The 22,869-nt window shown below is 38.7% G+C and overlaps 2 protein-coding genes across 2 annotated transcripts in view; one reads left to right on the forward strand and one right to left on the reverse strand.

Moving 5' to 3' along the window:
• The window catches only part of ABCB11 (ATP binding cassette subfamily B member 11), a 162,560-nt gene that overhangs the window by 131,154 nt on the left and 8,537 nt on the right, over positions 1-22,869 (reverse strand). The window lies entirely within an intron of this gene.
• DHRS9 (dehydrogenase/reductase 9) overlaps positions 20,597-22,869 on the forward strand; it is a 28,843-nt gene continuing 26,570 nt past the window's right edge. Inside the window, exon 1 of the mRNA XM_055379125.1 lies at positions 20,597-20,717. Within this exon, the coding sequence (XP_055235100.1) occupies positions 20,597-20,717 (121 nt within the window). The remainder of the gene's footprint in view (positions 20,718-22,869) is intronic.

Raw genomic sequence — 22,869 nt, forward strand, 5'->3', positions numbered from 1 at the left:
GTATGCTTGGGAGAGGGACAGCACAGTGACTGTGGGACTTTGCATTGAAACTCAGTGCTTCCCTGTCACAGTGGAAAGCAACACTGGGAAAAACTCAGCTTGTGTCCATGGAGAGAGCAGTTAGAGCAGACCTAGCCAGAGGGCAATCACCCATCCCAGAGGTTAGAAACTGAATTCCAACAAGCCTTGCCACTTACAGGCTAAAGTGCTCTAGGGTCCTATCCAAACTTAAAAGGCAATATAGGCCACAAGGGCTGAAATTCCTGGGCAAGTCCTGGTGCTGTGCTGGGCTCAGAGCCAGTAGACTTGGGGGGCACGTGACCCAGTGAGATGACATTTCTAGACACACCCTGGGCCAGAAGGGAACTGCTTCCTTGACGGGAAGGACCCAGTCCTGGCAGGATTTATCATCTGATGACTAAAGTGCCCTTGGGACCTGAATAATCAGGAGTGATACCCAGGTAGTACTCACCATGGGCCTTTGGTGAGATTCGGGGATGTGCTGGCTTCAGTTGTGACCCAGCACATTCCCAGTTGTGGTGGCTATGGGCAGAGACTCTTTGTACTTGATAAAAGGGGATACAAGAGTTAAGGGGACTTTGCTTGCACCTTAGGTACCAGTTCAGCCACCGTGAGGTAGAGCACCAGGTGAACTCTTAGAGTCCCCAGTTCCAGGGCTTGGCTCTTGAACAACATTTCTGGACAGGCTTTGGGTTAGAGGGGAGCCCACTGCTCTGAAGGGAGAGTCCCAGGCCTTATAGCATTCACTACAAGCTGACTTAAGAGCCCTTGGGCTTTGAATGAACATTGGTGGTAGCCAGGCAGTACTCAGCAAGGGCACAGGGTCATGGTGACCATGGGGAGAGACTGTTCTGTTTGTGGAAAAGGGAAGGAAGAATGGGAAGGACTTTGTCTTGTGGCTTGGATGACAGCTCAGCTGCAGAATACACCACCAGGCAGATTCCTAAGGTTTCTGACTCCAGGCCCTGGCTCCCAGATGGCATCTCTGGACTCACCCAGGATCAGAGGAACTCTCTGCTCTGAAGGAAAGAAAACAATCTGGCTGGCTTCACCACCTGCTGACTGTATAGCCCTAGGTCCTTGAGAAAACAGGCAGTAGCCTGACGGTGGTTAACAAGGGCCTTGGAGACCCAGTGCTGTGCTGGCTTCAGGTCTGACTCAATGCAGTCCCAGTGGTGGTGGCCTCAGAGGTGCTTGTGTCACCCTTCCTCCAGCTCCAGGTGGCTCAGCACAGAGAGAGGACTCTAGGAGAAAGTAAGGGAAGAGAACAAGAGTCTCTGCCTGGCAATCCAGTAAGTTCTTCTGGATCTTATCCAGAACACCAAGATGGCACTTCTATGAGCCTACAAGAAACACAGCATTACTGAGCTTGGGGTGCCCCCCTAATGAAGTTACAGCTGCAGGGACCAGAAGGGACCAGTGTTGTGCAGGTCACAACACTCAGTACCTGGAAAGCCTTCCCAAGAAGGGCGGGTACAAACAAGCCCAGACTGCGAAGACTACAGTGAATACCTAACTCTTTAATGCCCAGACACCAACAAATATCCACAAGCATCAAGATCACCTAGAAAAACATGACCTCAGCAAGTTAACTAAATAAGGCACCAGGACCAATCCTGGAGAGACAGGGATATGTGACCTTTAAGACAGAGAATTCAAAATAGCTGTTATGTGGAAACTTAATGAAATTTAAGAGAACACAGAGAAGGAATTCAGAATCCTATTAGATAAATTCAACAAAGAGACTGAAATAATTAAAAAGAATCAAACAGAAATCCTGGAAATGCAATTTACACACTGAAGAATGTGTCAGTCTCTTACCAGCAGAATTGATTAAGCAGAAGAATTAGTAAGCTTGAAGAAAGGCTATTTAAAAATACACAGTAGAGGAGACAAAAGAAAAAATAATAAAAAGGATGAAGCATGTCTACAAGATCTACAAGATCTAGAAATAACCTCAAAAGGGCAAATCTAAGAGTTATTGGCTTTTTGGGGGTAGAGAGAGAGAGAGATGGGGTAGCAAGTTTATTCAACAGAGAACTTTCCAAACCTAGAAAAAGATACCAATATTCAAGTACAGGAAAGTTAGAGAACACTAAGCAGATTTAACCCAAAGAAGACTACCTCAAGGCATTTATTAATCAAGTTCCCAAAGGTCAAGTATAAAGAAAAGATCCAAAAAGCAGCAAGTGAAAAGAACAAATAACATAAAATGGAGCTCCAATATGTCTGTCAGCAGACTTTTCAGGGGTTACTTTACAGGTCAGGACAGCGTGGCAAGACTTACTTAATGTGCTGAGGCAAGGAACCGTTTATCCTAGCATAGCATATACAGTGAAAATATCCTTCAAACATGAAGGAGAAATAAAGACTTTCCCAGACAAACAAAGGATGAGGGATTTCATCTACATCAGATCTGTCCTATAAGAAATGCTAAAAGGAGTTCTTCAGTCTGAAAGAAAAGGACATTAATGAACAATAAGAAATCATCTGAAGTTGTAAAACTCACCAACAATAATAAGTACACAGAAAAACACAGAATATTATAACACCATAATTGTGGGGTATAAAATACTCATATCTTGAGTAGAAAGAAAGATGAACGGATCAAAAATAATAACTACAGCTTCCCAAGACAGTACAATAAGTATAAATAGAAACAACAAAAAGTTTAAAAGCAGAGGGATGAAATTAAAATGTAGAATTTCTATTAGTTTTCTCTTTGCTTGTTTGTTTACGCAATCACTGTTAAGTTGTCATCAGTTTAAAATAATGGGTTGTAAGATATTATTTGCAAGCCTCATGGTAACCTCAAATAAAAAAAAAACGTACAACAGACACACACAAAAAACAAAAAGCAAGAAATTAAAACATACCACCAGAGAAAATTAGCTTCACTAAAAGGAAGACAGGAAAGAAGTAAGAGAAGCCTACAAATCAACCAGAAAACAGAAAGAAACTCAGACATTTACGGCCAACTGATTTTTGACAACAGTGCCAAGATCATTCAACAGGGAAATAATAGACTTTCCAACAAAATGGTGCTGGGACAAGTGGATATCCACAAGTTAAAAAAATGAAGTTGGACCACCTATCTCACACTATATACAAAAATTAACTCAAAATAGATCAAAGACCTAAATGTAAGAGCTAAAATGATAAAACTCAGAAGAAAATATATGGGCAAATCTTTATGACCTCAGTTTGGCAATGGTTCTTAAATATGACACCAAAAGCACAAGCAACAAAAGAAGGAAGATAAAAATCGGACTTCGTCAAAATTTGAAACTTTTTCGCATCAAAGGATACTATCAAGAGCGTAAAAAACAACCTATAGAATAGAGGAAAATACTTGCAAATCAAATATCTGATAAGGCTCTGGTGTCCAGAATATATAAACAGGGGTTCAGCATTAGGGAAGTGCAAATCAAAACCACAGTGAGATATCACTTTACACCCACTAGGATGGCCAAAGTTAAAAAAAATATAGGTAATAACAAGGGTTGACAAGGATATGGAGAAATTGAAACCTTCATGCATTGCTGGTGGGAATTTAAAACGGTACAGCTGTCTGTTATGAAAAACAGTTTGACAGTTCCTCAATAAGTTAAACATATAATTTCCATATGACCCAGCAATTTCACTCCTAGAGGACATAACCAGAAGAATTGAAAATAGACATTCAAACAAAAATGTGTATGTGGATGTTCATGGCAACTGTATTCATAATAGTCAAAAGCAACCCAAATGTTCATCAGCAGATGAGTAGTTAACCAAAATGTGGCATACAATGGAACATTATTCAACTATAAAAGAAATTAAGTACTGATATATGCTACAACAGAAATAAACCTTGAAATATAATTATGTTAAGTGAAAAAAGCTAGACAGAAAAGACCACTTGTTGCATGGCTCCATTCTCTTAATGAAGTATCCAGAATGGCATATCCACAGGGAAAGAAGAGATTATTGTTTGCCAGAGATGGAGGGGAGAAGAGAATAGAGAGTGACTGCTTAATGGATGGAGGGTTTTCATTTAGGATGATGAAAAATTTCTGGAACCAGAGAGTGGTAATTATTGCACAATATTGTGAACACACTTAATATCTTTAAATCATGCACCTTAAAATTTTAAATGGTAAATTTTATGTTATGTGTATTTTGCCACACAAAACAAAGAACAGAATCAACTATTCAAATGAACAAAAAGCACTTCCAAGGTGAACTTATATGCTTTATCTAATTGTAAACATTATTTCTAGACTCATCACTTCTACTCATGCAAAGATGACTAAGCAGGAATAAAACTACAAAACATGATGCATACACACAATGATTAATGACAAAAAGGGAAGGTCGTACTTATACTTGAGGTACTGTTGTGGGTTAAATTGTCCTCTCCAACCCCAATTCCTATCTAGAAGCTTCAGGATGTGATTGCATTTGGAGATAGTTCCTTTAAAGGCAGTGATTAAGTTAAAATGAGGCTGTTAGAGTAGGCCTTAATCCAATTTGACTGGTATCCTTGTAAGAAGAGGCGTCCTTGTGAGGCATCCTAGCTCACAAAAGACAGTAGGAATGTGTGTTCACAGAGGAAAGACCATGTGAGGACCCAGTGAGAAGGCAGTCATCTACAAGGCAAGGTGAGGCCTCAGAAGAAACTATACCAGCCACCACCCTGATCTCAGACTTCCAGCCTCCAGAATGGTGAGAAAATAAATTTGTGTTGTTTAAGCTATCTTGTCTGTAGTCTTTTATCATGGCAGACCTAATACACTGCTAACAAGTACACAGGCCTAAAAGTGACTAAAATTGACACCAAAAAAAAATTTAGAAAACTGTTTGGCAAACTGAATAGGAAGCAGGGGCATATAAAATAAATGAAATAGGAGTAAAAGGCAGGAGGAGAGAAAATCATTATGTGAAAAGATAATAGAAGGAAATAAGGAAGGAGAACAGAAAACTAAAAATGCATTACTATAACAGAATTGAAATCTTCACTATAAACAATAAACAACAAGCAAACATAAGAAATGGAATCTGTGACATGATATATAAATGTGAGAATTCTTCCAAACTGTAGAACATAAAAATTACAAAATGATGAAGTAGAGATTATCAATTTAAATTACAGAAAACGGAGACCTACAAGAAGTGTGAAGCTTCCTGAAGAAGTAACAAAGCCAATAAAATTGAAGTAATAATCATTTAACAAATTAACTTTCTGAGTAGAAAAATTTCAAAGTATAAAGATTAAAGGTCAATATAAACAGAACCACCCTTGGTTAGTTTCTGGTAAAAATTTCAAATCACAAAAATGGAGAAAAAAGTTCGGAAAATATTTAAGACAAAAAATGTTCACCTTTGAAATGATCACTTACCATGTTTGACAGTTGTTTAAAAAATTACTGGTGCCATTCTGTTAAAAACTTGATAGTCATGATTAAATAATTTTTCAATTTTTTGTAAATATAGAACACTGTCTTTGCCTAGGGAATCACTAAGCATTTGCTTTTTTATTATTTAAGCAAATAAACAGTTGCTTGCTGCAGAAGAAATGAGGGTTTTTAATACCAAGGAAATTGAGAAATGATATTTTGTATCTTTAGAATCCACATTAAATGACCTGTTAATTACAAAAGACTAATAAAACACCCACTGGCAGATATAGTCAGTTACTAAGCACTCTTAGTGTCATTTTTCAACTTGGAATTGCAAATGACCCCAAAATAACTATGTATAAACATAAGAATTTGCTATATAAGCTTGTATCAATTAGCTTTTGCTGTATAACACACTACCCTAAAGCTTCACTGCTTTAAACAACAACCATTTTACTTGCTGATGTAGAGGAGAAATAATATCTTTTCCTCACCCATCACGAATTTTTATCCCTTTCTCTTGTTAACGTGTCTCTTGTTACACGGGAGACCCAAAGAGAAAACCTAAAGACCCAGGGAAAACTGTATTTTTATGGGCAGTGGTGCAGAAGTGTGACTGGAGGACAAAATGGTGTGATCTAATGGTAATAAGCTAGGGGAACTTGACAAGGCCTGTTCAGATTCTTCTTGCACTTCAGGTATAGAACAGGACCCCTCTGGAATGAGGGTCTTATAACCTACTTTCCAGGAATGTAGGTCAGATAATTCTTTTATGACTTGCTTCAAGACAGAAAGGTTGGAGAAGGACCGAGAGTAACCTGCCTGATTGTGCAGTTTTCTCAGTTTCCTCCAGCTTAACATACTCCGTATGCCAAGGTGCCGTATTTTGGGTACCATGCTCTGATCCTCAACACTGATAATTCTGCAGGCTAAGAACTGAAGTGACCCAGGCTGGGTGTGGTGACTCACACCTGTAATCCTAGCACTTTGGGAGGCCAAGGAGGGTGGATTGCCCGAGCTCAGGAGTTCAAGACCAGCCTGGGTGACATGGCAAAACCCGTCTCTACTAAAAATACAAAAAATTAGCTGGGCATGGTGGAGTGTACCTGTAATCCCAGCTACTCAGGAGGCTGAAGCACGAGAACTGCTTGAACCCAGGAGGTGAAGGTTGCAGTGAGCCGAGATCATGCCACTGCACTCCAGCCTGGGTAACAGGGGGGAGACTCCATCTCAAAAAACAAACAAACAAAAAAAGAATTGAAGTGACCTCAAATGGAAGTCTTACCAAGTACCATATATGTGTCTGCAATCATTGGGCAGCTCAACTGGGCTGAATGGTCTGAAGTGGTTTGGTGTTGGTGTTTGAAGCCACAGGTCTCCAGCAAGCCAGCCCAGACTTCTTTATATGGTGGTAGCATTCCAAGAGGGCAAGCCCTATTGTGCTTTTTTAAGTCTGTGCTTACATCTTATATGCTGATGTCCCATTGTCCAAAACAAGTAACATGGCCAAACACAGAGCCAATGTGGGAATGAACTACAGATAAGGGCAAGGATATAAAGAGATTTGTGCATTGCAAAAACAATCTACTACAAACTGCATCCATATAAACATGCTTAAATGGTACAAATTTTAGGAATTCATTGTCAGGAAACAATTACACATAAACAAAATGTTCATTCAAAGGTATTCTTCAAAGTATTATTCATAATGATGACAAATTAGAAACAATCTAAATGCCCAATTATAGGAGGTTAGCCAAGCAAGCTCATATGATTAACTATGATACAACCATTTTTCAAAAACCACTGGATAAAGGTATATGTATTGATATAAGAAAGTATTTGGGATAAGCTTATGAAATTTTTTGAATTTTTATTTATCTTATTTTTTTAACTTTTATTTATTTATTATTATTTTATTTTGAGATGGAGTCTCACTGTCTCATCCAAGTTGGAGTGCAGTGGCACAATCTCAGCTCACTGCAACCTTTGTCTTCTAGGTTCAAGTGATTCTCCTGCCTCAGCCTCCCAAGTAGCTGGGATTACAGATGCATGCCACCGTGCCCAGCTAATTTTTGTATTTTTAGAAGAGACGGGGTTCCACCATGTTAGCCAGGCTGGCCTTGAACTCCTGACCTCAGGTGATCCACCCACCTTGGCCTCCCAAAGCACTGAAATTACAGGCGTGAGCCACCACGTCCAGCCCGTAATTTTTTTTAAAGAAATCAGCCTACAATACATACAGTATTTTTGTAAAAAGAAAATATGTTAAGGGCAGTTAGAGAGGAAGGCCAGGTCACCTACAAAGGGAAGCCTATCAGACTAACAGCAGACATCTCAGCAGACCTCTTAGTGGAAACCCTACAAGCCAGAAGAGATTGGGGACCAATATTCAACATTCTTAAAGAAAACGTATTGCAAACCAGAATTTCATATCTGGCAAAACTAAGCTTCATAAGTGAAGGAGAAATAAGATCCTTTTCAAACAAGTAAATGCTGAGGAAATTTCTTACTACCAGACCTGTCTTATAAGAACTCCTGAAGGAAGCACTAAATATGGAAAGGAAAGAGCACTACCAGCACTACAAAAACACACTAAGTACACAGACCAGTGACACTATAAAGCAACCATATAAACAAGTCTGCAAAATAACTAGCTAGCATCATGATAACAGGATCAAATCCACACATAACAATACTAGCCTTAAACCTTTAGTAAATGAGCTAAATGCCACAATTAAAAGACAGAGTGGCAATCTAGACAAAAAAAACAAGACCCACTGGTATGCTGTTTTCAAGAGACCCATCCCACGTGCAATGACACACATAGGCTCAAAATAAAGGGATGGAGGAAAACTTACCAAGCAAATGGAAAGCAGAAAAAAGCAGGGGTTGGAATCCTAGTTTCTGACAAAACAGACTTTAAACCAGCAAAGATCAAAAAAGACAAAGAAAGGCATTACACAATGGTAAAGAGTTCAATTTAACAAGAACTAACCATCCTAAATATATATGCACCCAACATAGGAGAACCCAGATTCATAAAGCAAGTTCTTAGAGACCTTCAAAGAAACTTAAACTCCCACACAATAATGGTGGGAGACTTTAATACTCCATTGACAATATTAGACAGATCATCAAGATGGAAAATTAACAAAGATATTCAGGACCTGAACTCAGCTCTGGATCAAATGGACCTGACAGATATCTACAGAACTCTTCACCTAAAAACAACAGCATATATATTCTTCCCCTTGCCACATGGCACTTACTCTAAGATCTGTCACATGATCTGAAGTAAAACACTCCTCAGCAAAGGCAAAATAACTGAAATCATAACAAACCATCTCTCAGACCAAGGCACAATCAAATTAGAACTAAGATTAAGAAACTCACTCAAAACCACACAACAACATGGAAATTGAAAAACCTGCCTCTGAATTACTCCTGGGTAAATAATGAAATTAAGGCAGAAATCAAGAAGTTCTTTAAAACCAATGAGAACAAAGAGACAGTGTACTAGAATCTCTGGGATGCAGCTAAAGCAGTGTTAAGAGGGAAATTTATAGCACTAAATGCCCACATCAAAAAGATAGGAAGGCCAGGCGTGGTGGCTCACGCCTGTAATTCCAGCACTTTGGGAGGCCAAGGCAGGCAGATCACAAGCTCAGGAGATTGAGACCATCCTGGCTAACACGGGGAAACCCTATCTCTACTAAAAATACAAAAAAATTGGCCGGGATGGTGGCGGGCGCCTGTAGTCCCAGCTACTCGGGAGGCTGAGGCAGGGGAATGGCATGAACCTGGGAGGCGGAGCTTGCAGTGAGCCGAGATCACGCCACTGCCCTCCAGCCTGGGCAACACAGCGAGACTCCGTCTCAAAAAAAAAAAAAAAAAAAAAGATAGAAATATCTCAAATTGACACCCTAACATCACAACTAAAAGAACTAGAGAATCAGGAGCTAACAAACCCGAAAGCTAACAGAAAAGAAATAGCCAAGATGAGAGTGGAACAGAAAGAGATAGAGACACAAAAACTCCCTTCAAAGAAAAAAATCAATGAATCTAGGGGCTGATTTTTGAAAAAATTAATAAGACCACTAGCTAGATTAATAAAAAAGAAAAGAGAGATGAATCAAATGGACACAATAAAAATGATAAAGGGGATATCACCACTGACTCCACAGAAATACAAACAACCATCAGAGAATACTATGAACACTTCTATGCAGATAAACTAGAAAATCTAGAAGAAATGGATAAATTCCTGGACACATTCATCCTCCCAAGACTAAACCAGGAAGAAGCTGAATCCCTGAACAGACCAATAACAAGTTCTGAAATTGAGGCAGTAATATATAGATTACCAGCCAAAAAAAGCCCAGAACCAGACAGCTGAGGCCTACCAGAGGTACAAAGGGGAGCTGGTACCATTTCTTCTAAAACTATTCCAAACAATTGAAAAGGAGAGACTTCTCACTAACTCATTTTATGAGGCCAGCATCATCCTGACAGCAAAGCCTGGCAGACATACAAAAAAAAAAATTCAGGCCAATATCCCTGATGAACATTGATGCAGAAATCCTCAATAAAATACTGGCAAACCAAATCCAGCAGCACATGAAAAAGCTTATCCACCAGGATCAAGTAGGTTTCATCCCCAGGATGTAAGGCTGGTTCAATATATGCAAATCAATAAACATAATTCATCACACAAACAGAACTAAAGACAAAAACCGCATGATTATCTCAACAGACACAGAAAAGGCGTTTGATAAAATTCAACATCCCTTCATGTTAAAAGCTCTCAAGAAACTAGGTATTGATGGAACGTATCTCAAAATAATAAGAGTCTTTTATGACAAACCCACAGGCAATATCATACTGAATGAGCAAATGCTGGAAGCATTCCCCTTGAAAACCAGCACAAGACAAGAATGCCCTCTCTCATTATGCCTATTCACCATAGTATTGGAATTTCTGGCCAGGGCAATCAGGCAGAAGAAAGAAATAAAGCATATTCAAATCAGAAGAGAAAAAGTCAAACTCTTTGCAGATGACACAATCCTGTATCTAGAAAAGCCCATCATCTCAGCCTCCAAAAGCTCCTTAAGCTGATAAGCAAATTCAGCAAAGTCTCGGGATACAAAATCAATGTGCAAAAATCACAAGCATTCCTATACACCAACAACTGGCAAGCAGAGAGTCAAATCATGAATGAACTCTTATTCATAATTGTCACAAAGAGAATGAAATACCTAGGAATACAGCTAGGGAAGTGAAGAACCTCTTCAAGGAGAACTACAAATCACAGCTCATGCAATTAAGAGAGGACAGAAACAAATAGAAAAATATTCCATGCTCATGGATAGGAAGAATCAATATCGTTAAAATGGCCATACTATCCAAAGTAATTTATAGATTCAATGTTATTCCCATTAAATTCCTATTGACGTTCTTTACAGAATCAGAAAAAAATACTTTAAAATTCATATGGAAACAAAAAAGAGCCCGTATAACAAAGACGATCCTAAGCCAAAAGAACAAAGCTGGAAGCATCACGTTCCAGGGCTTCAAGCTATACTACAAGGCTAAAGTAAACAAAACAGTATGGCACTGGCACAAAAACAGACACATAGACCAACAGAACAGAATAGAGATCTCAGAAATAAGACTGCACATCTACAACTGTCTGATCTTCAACCCAGACAAAAACAAGCAATGAGAAAAGGATTCCCTATTTAATAAATGGTGCCAGGAAAACTGGCTAGCTATATGCAGAAAATTGAAACTGGACCCCTTCCTTACACCTTATACAAAAATTACCTCAAGAGGGATAAAAGACTTAAGTGTAAAACCCAAAACTATGAAAACCCTAGAAGAAAATCAAGGCAATACCGTTCAGGACATGGGCACACACAAAGATTTCATGATGAAAATGTCAAAAGCAATTGCAACAAAAGCAAAAATTGACAAATGGGATCTAAACTAAAGAGCTTCTGCACAGCAAAAGAAACTATCATCAGAGCAAACAAGCAGCCTACAGAATGGGAGAAAATTTTTGCAATCTATCCATCTGACAAAGGTCTAATATCCAGAATCTACAAGGAACTTAAACTTATTTACAAGAAAACAACAAAACAACCCCATTAAAAAGTGGACAAAGGACATGAGCAGACACTTCTCAAAAGAAGACATTTATGCAGCCAACAAACATATGGAAAAAAGCTCAACATCACTGATCATTAGTGAAATGCAAATAAAAACCACAATGAGATGCCATCTCACACCAGTCAGAAGGGCGATTATTACAAAGCCAAGGAACGACAGATGCTGGTGAGGCTGTGGAGAAACAGGGGCACTTTTACACTGTAGGTGGGAATGTAAATTAGTTCAACCATTGTGGAAGACAGTGTGGCAATTCTTCAAAGACCTATAACCAGAAATACCATTTGACTCAGCAATCCTATTACTGGCTATATACCCAAAGGAATATAAGTCATTCTATTATAAAGATACATGCATGTGTATGTTCATTGCAGCACTATTTACAATAGCAAAGACATGGAATCAACACAAACGTCCGTCAATGATAGACTGGATAAAGAAAATTTGGTACATATACACCATGAAATACTATGTAGCTATAAAAAGGAATGAGATCACGTCCTTTGCAGGGACATGGATGGAGCTGGAAGCCATTATCCTCAGCAAACTAACACAGGGACAGAAAACCAAACATCGCAAGTTCTCAGTTATAAGTGGGAGCTGAACAATGAAAACAGATGGACCCAGGGAGGGGAACAACACACAATGGGGCCTGTTGGAAGGTTGCAGGGAGGGAGAGCATCAGGAAAAATAGCTAATGCATGCGGGGCTTAATACCTAGTTGAAGGGCTGACAGGTGCAGCAAACCACCATGGCACATATTTACCAGTGTAACAAACCTGCACATCCTGCACATGTATCCTGGAACTTAAAATTAAACTTAATTTAATTTAAAAAAAAAAAAAAAAGAAAGGAAACTAGCACAAGACAAGTTTGCCTTCTCCCACCATGCCTATTCAACATAGTATTGGAAGTTCTGGCCAAAGCAAATAGGCAAGAGAAAGAAATCAAAGGCATTTAAATAGGAAGAGAGAAAACCAAACTAACCCTGTTTGCAGATTACATGATTCTATATCTAGAAAACTCCATTGTCTTAGCCCAAAAGCTTCTTAAGCTGATAAGCAACTTCAGCAAAGTCTCAGAACACAAAATCCATGTGCAAACTTTGCTAGAATTTCTATACACCCACAACAGTCAAGCCAAGAGCCAAATCACAAATGAACTCCCATTTACAATTGACACAAATACAATAAAATACCAAGGAATACAGCTAACTAGGGAGGTGAAAGATCTCTATAAAGAGAACTACAAATCACTGCTCAAAGAAATCAGAGATGACACAAATAAATGGAAAAACATTCCATGCTTATGGATAGGAAGCATCAATATCATGAAAATGGCCATACTGCCCAAAGCAATTTATAGATTCAATGCTACTCCCATCAAACTACCATTAGTATTCTTCATAGAACTAGAAAAAAACTATTTTAAAATTCATAGGGAACCAGAAAAGAGCCCAAGTAGCCCAGGCAATCCTAAGCAAAAGAAACAAAGCTAGAGGCATCACACTACCTGACCTCAAACTATACCACAGGGCTACAGTAACCAAAACAGCATGGTACTGGTACAAGAACAGACACATAGACCAATGGAACAGAATAGAGAACCAAGAAATAAGACCACACACTTACAACTATCTGATCTTTTACAACCCTGACAAAAAAAATCAATGGGGAGAGAATTCCCTATTCAATAAATAGTGTTGGGATAAATGGCTAACCATACGCAGAAGATTGAAACCCCTTCCTTACCCTATACACAAAAATGAACTCATGATGAATTAAAGACTTAAATGTAAAACCCAAAACTATAAAAACCCTGGAAGACAACCTAGACACTACCATTCAGGACATAGGCATGGGCAAAGATTTCATGACAAAGACGCGAAGAGCAATTACAACGAAAGCAAAAATTGACAAATGGGATCTAATTAAACTACAGAGCTTCTGCACAACAAAAGAAACTATCAACAGAGTAAACAGACAACCTACAGAATGGGAGACTTTTTAAAACAATTTTATTATTATTATACTTTAAGTTTTAGGGTACATGTGCACAGCGTGCAGGTTTGTTACCTATGTATACATGTGCCATGTTGGTGTGCTGCACCCATTAACTCGTCATTTACATTAGGTATATCTCCCAATGCTATCCCTCCCCCCTCCCCCCACCCCACAACAGGCCCCAGTGTGTGATGTTCCCCTTCCTGTGTCCATGTGTTCTCATTGTTCAGTTCCCACCTATGAGTGAGAACATGTGGTGTTTGGTTTTTTTGTCCTTGTGATAATTTGCTGAGAATGATGGTTTCCAGCTTCATCCATGTCCCTACAAAGGACATGAACTCATCATTTTTTATGGCTGCATAGTATTCCATGGTGTATATATGCCACATTTTCTTAATCCAGCCTATCATTGTTGGACATTTGGGTTGGTTCCAAGTCTTTGCTATTGTGAATAGTGCCGCAATAAACATACGTGTGCATGTGTCTTTATAGCAGCATGATTTATAATGCTTTGGGTATATACCCAGTAATGGAATGGCTGGGTCAAATGGTATTTCTAGTTCTAGATCCCTAGGGAATCACCACACTGACTTCCACAATGGTTGAACTAGTTTACAGTCCCACCAACAGTGTAAAAGTGTTCCTATTTCTCCACATCCTCTCCAGCACCTGTTGTTTCCTGACTTTTTAATGATCGCCATTCTAACTGGTGTGAGATGGTATCTCATTGTGGTTTTGATTTGCATTTCTCTGATGGCCAGTGATGATGAGCATTTTTTCATGTGTCTTTTGGCTGCATAAATGTCTTCTTTTGAGAAGTGTCTGTTCATATCCTTCGCCCACTGTTTGATGGGGTTGTTTGTTTTTTTCTTGTAAATTTGTTTGAGTTCATTGTAGATTCTGGATATTAGCCCTTTGTCAGATGAGTAGGTTGCAAAAATTTTCTCAGAATGGGAGAAATTTTTTGCAAACTACATGTATGACAAAGGTCTAATATCTAGCATCTATAAGGAACCTAGATAAATTTACAAGGAAAAAACAACCCCATTAAACAGTGGGCAAAGGACATGAACAGACACTTCTCAAAAGAAGACATACATGCGACCAACAAACATTTGAAAAAAAGCTCAACATCACTGACCATGAAAGAAATGAAAATCAAAACCACAATGAGATGCCATCTCACATCAGTCAGAATGTCTATTATTAAAAAGTCAAAAATATTAATAACAAAAATATTAATAACAGATGGTGGTGAGGTTGTGGATAAAAAGGAATGCTTATACATTGTTGGTGGGAGTGTAAAATAGTTCAACCATGTGGAATACAGTGTGGCAATTCCTCAAAAACCTAAAGACAGAAATGCCATTTGACCCAGCAATCCCATTACTGGTTTTATTCCCAAAGGAATATAAGTCATTCTGTTATAAAGATACATGCACGCATATGTTCATTGCAGCACCGTTCACAATAGTAAAGACATGGAATCAACCTAAATGCCCATCACTGATAGACTGGATAAAGAAAATATGGTACATATCCATCACAGAGTACTATGCAGCCATAAAAAGAACGAGATCATGCCCTTTGCAAGAACATGGATAGAGCTGGAGGCCATTATCCTTAGCAAACTAATGCAGAAACAGAAAAACAAATACCACATGTTCTCACTTATAAGTGGGAGCTAAATGATGAGAACACATGAACACATAGAGGGGAACAACACACACTGGGGCCTATCATAGGGTGGAGGATGGGAGGAGGGAGAGAATCAGGAAAAATAACTAATGGATACTAGGCTTAATACCGGGATGATAAAATAATCTGTAAACAAATCCCCACGACACAAGTTTATCTACATAACAAACCTGCACATGTACCCCTGAACTTAAAATAAATGTATATAAAAAAAGGAAGGTCACAGTGCCCTTATGAAAGGAAAATTATACATGTATATATATGGAGAGAGAGAGAGAAAGAAATATCATAGAGAATAAAAGATTAAATGGATGTATTCTAAATTGTAATCATGATTAATTGTAACAATATGGATTCTGAAGTAAGACAGATCTAAGTCTGAATAAGTTAATTTGATCAGTTATTTAACCCTTCTGAGTCTGTTTTCTCTGCTATAAATTGGAGCCGAAACAACAGTATGGGGTTGTTGTGCTAATTAAATGAGATAATACTTGCAGAGTAGTACTTGGCAAACAAAATTAAAGATTGTTAGTATTACTCTGATTTGATAAATACGGAGTACTTTTTCTTCTTTTTGTTTATTTCCCATTTTTGTTAGATGAGACTGAATCATTTCACTTAGTAAAAAAAAACTAACTAAAAAGAATAGTACAGAACATTTCCTGGGATTATTGACCCTGGGGATTTTGTTTAAATAAGCCTCCATACAGATGGACAGAGCCAAAACCACAGTGCTACAGCTCTAATTCAGCAAGGAAAGGCTCTCCTCCCTTTGAGAGGAGTTGGAAAAACAGGTCCCCCTGCACAGGGAAAACTCAGAAGGAAGTTCCAGGAGGAAGTTCTCCTGGTACATTGTGAAGATACAAGAACAGAGTTCATGTGGGACATTTACTTAACAAATGCTTGGTATCACACAGAGTGCCACTGATAGCTGGAAAATTAACCTGTGTTAGGCCAGATCTACTTCATTCACTACAGGCCATTTTCTACAGCCAACCAACTTCAACAGGGTAGTTATAATGATATGTCCTTCATTTTTGGAAGTTTCGTTAACATTACCATTCCCGGGATGTGATGTGTAAGGGAAGAAAAACTTCTTTCCTCATTCATTGCCAGGTTCATGGCTAAGGCCCCATGACAAAAAACAAATTAACAAGAGAAAAGCATACAAGTTTATTTAATAAATGTTTTGCATGACACAGGAGCCTTCATAAATAAAGATCTGGAGATCCAGGTAAACCTGTGTGTTTTTATGCTAGGAAGAGTGGATAGTTGTGCAGAAGTATGATTAGCTAGAGCGGCTATGAGCTAATGGTAATAAACAGGGAGATTTAGCAAGGCTTGTTTGTTCAGATTCTTCTGTTTTTGTGTCTTCAGAGATAGGCTCATTTCTTTCCTCCAGGTAGAGGGAGGGCACCTCTGGAATGAGTGTCTTATGACCTACTTCAGGGGAAGGTCAGCTACATTTTATGACCTGCTTCAAGAAAGAAGGGGCAAGGGTGAACGTGACATACTGCTTCTGCCATTTCCTTAAATGCTAAGATTCCATATTTTGGGGTAATGTGTCCCAAACCCCATCAATTTTGCACTCCAATTAGTTTATAGGCAGTTTGCCTTCAAACTAATAATTTACATTTAAAAATAAACAACTACCATAAAGTCAAGTTTACGTTCTTGTGGTCGAGCAGGACAGTAACATGATATTCAGAAAAGCACAAAGGGGGATGGTCTTTCACAAATTTCAGTAAACATAACAGTGTCAATAAATCTTGCAAACTAAATGAATCCAGTGTATCTAGAGAATAAAGATATTTAGGTGTAAAACCATCAACTGTTCCAGATATTGCAAGCTTGTTGAGGGCCAAGTTAGTGTCTTATATTATTTGTATTTCCAAAAACACCTGGCAAAGTATTTTGCACAAGACATACCTGGGACCCGATTGGTTTTGTTGATTACTATCCAAAATATTTGTGTTGACATTTGCGAGGTAGTATTGCCTTGCAAATACAGGCTCAACTCCATAACCACAAGGAAAGCATTTGAAGCATTTTAAAAAATAGCAATGAGGTATCTACTTTTTTAACACCGTATGGCAAAGGAACAGTGAACATTTGAATGGGTATTCAGCAGTGTAAAACGCTGACAGCAAAACTATACCTTCCATTGAGTTGGCAGCTCATTCTTAAGAAGATATTCATCCCGGCACAGGTATCAGACCTGAAGTTAATCTCAGTGTATCCCCCTCTTCCTCTACAATGCAGTTTTTAACTCTACTTCAGGAGAATGTTTAAGTCAGGGAATTTTAAAAAATATCAAAATCAGTCTTTTTAATTTCTTTTAAAAATATGTGCATATTTATAAAATATTCTGTATAAATAACAAAGTGTGGTCATGTTTTTTTTTTTTTGGAGACAGAGTCTCGCTTTGTCACCCAGGCTGGAATGCAGTGGCGCTATCTCGGCTCACTGCAAGCTCCGCCTCCCGGGTTCACGCCATTCTCCTACCTCAGCCTCCCAGGTAGCTGGGACTACAGGCGCCCGCCACCACGCCTGGCTAATTTTGTATTTTCAGTAGAGACGGGGTTTCATCGTGTTAGCCAGGATGGTCTCCATCTCCTGACCTCATGATCCCCCCGCCTCGGCCTCCCAAAGTGCTGGGATTACAGGCATGAGCCACCGCGCCTGGCCCGGTCATGTTATATTTTAAGTTTTTATAATTGCATACTTAAAACATACATAAAAGTAGACAGAATAGTATCATGAATGCCCATGTACATATCGCCAGCCCCACCAACAACCCATAGGTCATCCTGCCCTGTCCACACCTTTATCCATTCCTTACAGTCCTGTATTATTTTGAAATAAATCCCAGATATTATATATTTCATTCATTAATACTTAGGTTAATTAGGTAATTGACCTAAAAGATAAAAACTCTTTCATAAATAACCATATTATCATATCTGAAAAATTAATAATTCCTTAATTATCAAATATCCATTATTTAAATTTATAATTGTGTCATAAATATTGTCATAAATAGATTTGCTGTTTTAAACCTTGTTCCTTCATTTTCTCTGATTGTTTTGTTTTAGATAAACATTGTCATAAATAGATTTGTTGTTTTAAAGCTTGTTCCTTCATTTTCTCTGATTGTTTTGTTTTAGATTCAGAGGTTACTTATGCTTGTTTGTTACATGGATATTACATGTGTAATGGGGGATATTGGACTTCTAGTGTACTCATCACCCATATACTGAACACTGTACTCAAAAGGTAATTTTTCAACGCTCATCCACCTCCAACCTCCCCGCTTTTGGAGTCTGCAGTGTCTATTATGTCCACCTGTGTCCATGTGTACCCATGGCTTAGCTGCCACTTATAGGTGAGAATGTGCCGTATTCCCTCTCCATTTTGTGTGTGTAATTTATTTCTATTGAATAACTCAATTTGTTTGTATTTCAGATTCCCCTGCTGGTTTGATGATCAGAGAATAGTTGCACTTGTTTCCTTTATTCTCTGTTTTCCCTGTGAATTGGTCATTGGATATAAAGGCCCCATTCAATTCAGGATTTTTTGTTTTGGGGTTTTTTGGTGGGGGAAAGACAGGACTTTTTTCTTGCTTTCCTTGTGTCAGATCCTATCATTTTCAGTGCAGTTTTTAAAAGCTAACTTTTCTATTTTCTCTTACCTCATCCTTGCCTTTGTTTTGCCCACACCTTCTATCTGCAAGTAACCCATATTAAAAACAGAGTGCATACCCTTTCATATTTTTCTCCATATTCACATACGTATCTTTACATATGCACACAGAGTTTGCTTTACAAAAATGAGGTCATGGAAAGCCTTCCAAGTCAAATAGTAGAGCTCGAGTTTGTTCTATTTAGTGGCTGCAAAATAATATTCCACTGTGCATATGTACCACAATTTATTCAGTTATCTCACTACTAGTGGGCACTTGCTTTGCTCCCAGTTCTTTTTGCCCCATCCTGTTCATATACACTTATATACATTTATATAGGATAGAATCCTAGGAGCAGGATTTTTGTCTCAAATAGTAGCTTTTTATTTTAACAGATTTTTTTTTTCTGGACAGCTTTCAAAAAAGGCTGTAGCAATTCACATATCCATCAGCGAAGGATAAGATCACCCTTTCCCCCACAATCTTAAATAGTCTCAAGGAGCCAGCAAGAATCAGGGGTTCTCCAAGGAGAGGGGAAAGTCTATGAGATTCCTTACTCAGCAATAAATGAGCTAACAGTGAATGATTCCTCAATAGAAAGGCCCCTTTCTATTCATCTTTGGATCTTTTTAGCCAAATAGGCCTCACACAGAACCAAAGCCCGGAACAACCCAAAACAGGGTCTGAAGTCCAGAACAACCCAAAACAAAGTCCAGAACAAGCCAAACAGGATCTGGAGACAGTTGTCTCTAACTCACTCCTCCCCACTTCATGAATCCCTGTGAGTTCTTTCCCACTGGATAGTACTTGCATATTACACAATCAGCTGCATCTAGCATCTGCTCTTAATTTCATTTGATATTTTATCATCTCAGTTAAGATTCTGGGAAAAAGAAGTTGCCTTCTTTTTGAAAGGGATTGAAAGAAACTAGGAAACTTGGCAGGAAGATCATTTTTAAGCCAGGAAAAAAAATTTTAATGCTCACATGTGAACATGTGATGGTCATACCAGAAGGAGCACCCACCTCCCTCCCTCTGTGACAGACACATTTTCTTAGCCTTCACCTTTCCTTCTTTCAAGTTGCTGAAAATCCACAGTGTTTCTGTTCATTTGTTACTTTCATTCTCACCCATCTTCTCTCTTGCTCCATCTACCAGAACAATAATCCCCCTTTTAATACTTCTCACTTCACTTTTCAATGCAGGACCTCTGTTGGGTAAGCTAAAAGGATATGCACTCTGTAAATAAGAAAAATCTTTATTCAAAGAATCTATCAAATGTTGCCATGACTCCATCTCTATTTGTATATCTAAAGATTGTATAGTAAAGAAAAACAAAAGATTAGCCCTGCTTCATCTTACAGCTGGGAGGGTCATGAAAGGCCAAATGGGTAACAAAGCTCCTAGTTTTGACCAAGCCTAGCCAAAGAAGCTACTCGAATGTCAAAGGCATTGTTTGTATAAAAAGGGAACCAAAGTACAGGTTCCCTTTACAGCAGAAATAAGAGAACTCCCTGTTGACAAAGGGAGGAGGAAGAAAATATAAAGTACACTTTTAAAACATGAAGTCTTCATAGCAGTTCATAGTCGTTCAGAGAAACATGTTCCACTGAGAATGACTTGAGAGAGAGGATTACATTATTATGCCAGAAGGAAGAGGCCACTGTGCATGCTCTATCACCAGCCTCACCCTCCTGGTCAGCCTTACAAGAGTGACACTGGATATACTCCAGAAGTTGGACCCACCACAGCCTGCACACTGGAGTAAGTGCTTTCCTCCAGTTGAAGCTCATCTTAGAATGATCTGTGACTTAGACCATCCCCAGAACAGTGTAGTTGCAGGAAGCCTAACGTATGGCTCCTGAGATAGCCTCAGATCTGAGTTTCCTCCTTATGTTTTGGTATTTGGAAAGGGGTGGAGAAGATACTCTTGGGTAGAAGTATGGGAGGCATACAGATTTAGAAGAAAAAGGATAACTCTATCTTTAGTGTGTTGTCTATGGCGGCATCTAGCCTTACCACTGTATACTTACATTCTACCTACAAACATTAAAATAAAATGCACAGTGCACTCCTTTGTTTTAAAAAGGAACTAGGAAAAAACTCAAATGGCAATTTGGTTCCAGATTTTTTTTTTAATGTGATCTTTGATCTGAAGTCAATGTAGGATGAGTTCTGAACAAAGTAGCACTTTCAAAGGTTGTATATTAAAGAGGCGAAATGAAAGACAACTTGGCACTTGAGATATGAATTTGAATGTGTATATGGTTACAGTCTGGATAAGACACTGCTAACAAATGATTTCATTAACTGATCGCCTATGTGGGACCATTGGACAAGGAGAGGGGGTGTTCTGGCTGTGGTGCCATATACTGAAACTGAACCCATGAGTTGGGCCCACAGGAATTGAGGGACAAGCCAGATAGATGGCAAGAATTCTAACTTCCAATATGCAAATCAGTCTAAACATCTGACTTTTTTTAAGTCTATTTGGAAAGTTTTTGAAACAGGGCTGCACTAGGCGAGATCATTAAGTAGCAAAATTTTAACTATTGTTATAACTTTTTCTTTGCCCTTTTCAGTTAACACTGCATGACCACCCAGGTGCATGAGGCTCTCTTCTCCTCTTAGTGACAATAACATGCTCACAGGAAGGGTTCAGTATTAATTATTTATACCTTACTTCATGTGGCTCTAAGTCAATGTATTGTCTATGAGGTTTTATATTTAAGCCATACTTATGAAATGTTAAAGAGGAAAAAGCATATTTAGCACATTTGGGGAACCCTAAATGTGAACCTGAGTAAATTTCAGTTTGTTTGTTTGTTTGTTTTTGTTTGTTTTGAGACGGAGTCTCACGCTGTCACCCAGGCCGGAGGGCAATGGTGCGATCTTGGCTCACTGCAACTTTGCCTCCCAGATTCAAGTGATTCTCCTGTCTTAGCTTACCAAGTTGCTGGGATTACAGGTGCCTGCCACCATGCCTGGCTAATTTTTTGTATTTTTAGTAGAGATGGGGTTTCACCATGTTGGCCAGGCTAGTCTCAAACTTCTGACCTCAAGTGATCCGCCCGCCTTGGCCTCCCAAAGTGGGTTTGTTGTTCTTTTAAAGAAAAAAGATCACTACTTATTTTAAAGGGTGATAGCAGTGTCCTGACTCTATCTACCTAGACAGATATGTTCATTCATGTGCTCATTCCAGCTGAACCATAATAATTGCAATTTTCAAAGGAGGAATACAGAGTCTGGGAAATCAGAAGAGTATAGCAACAAACTGGTATACAAGGAAACTGAAAATGAAAAATCAGCAAAGTGGTATTTGTACCTGCCTGAGTGGCTACAGTGGTGAAGGTGAAGGGTGGCAGGCTAGATTAGCACCATCTCTTCCCCTCCTCACCTGCGGCCTCAGTACTTTCCACTGTGGTCCCAGGATACGCCAGGTCAACTGTGATCAACTCTGAAACAGACAAACTCTGGGAGGGGAGGAGGCATCCTTTCCTATTCTCAGCGGTCTCAGTTCCAGAGACCACTTTAGTAAGCTCTCCTTGTCATACCTTAAAACATAAATTAAGACCCATAAGTAATTCCAAAACCTCATTTTATTATGTTGTTTTTATCTCCTTGCTCACCCATCTTAAAAAAAAAATGGTAACACAAATCTCAGAGATTGATTTCTCCTACTTATTCTCTTTGGAGGGAAGGAGTGTTAAATAAGCAAAGGCATGCTAACAGGAAGGAAAAAATGGAGATTATGAATAATAATCATAATCTGAAAATTATTAAAACAACGCACCAGGCAGTTTACAAATATTTCTTTGTTATATTATTTCTGCTGCTGAATTTGGTCAAGAGATTGTACTAATACTAAAATGAATGTTATTGATCATTTTAAAGTCTCTTCTAAAAGTAGCTAAAT

The sequence above is a fragment of the Gorilla gorilla genome, chromosome 11 (assembly GCF_029281585.2).
Source record: "Gorilla gorilla gorilla isolate KB3781 chromosome 11, NHGRI_mGorGor1-v2.1_pri, whole genome shotgun sequence".
In the NCBI taxonomy this organism is placed as follows: Eukaryota; Metazoa; Chordata; class Mammalia; order Primates; family Hominidae; genus Gorilla; species Gorilla gorilla.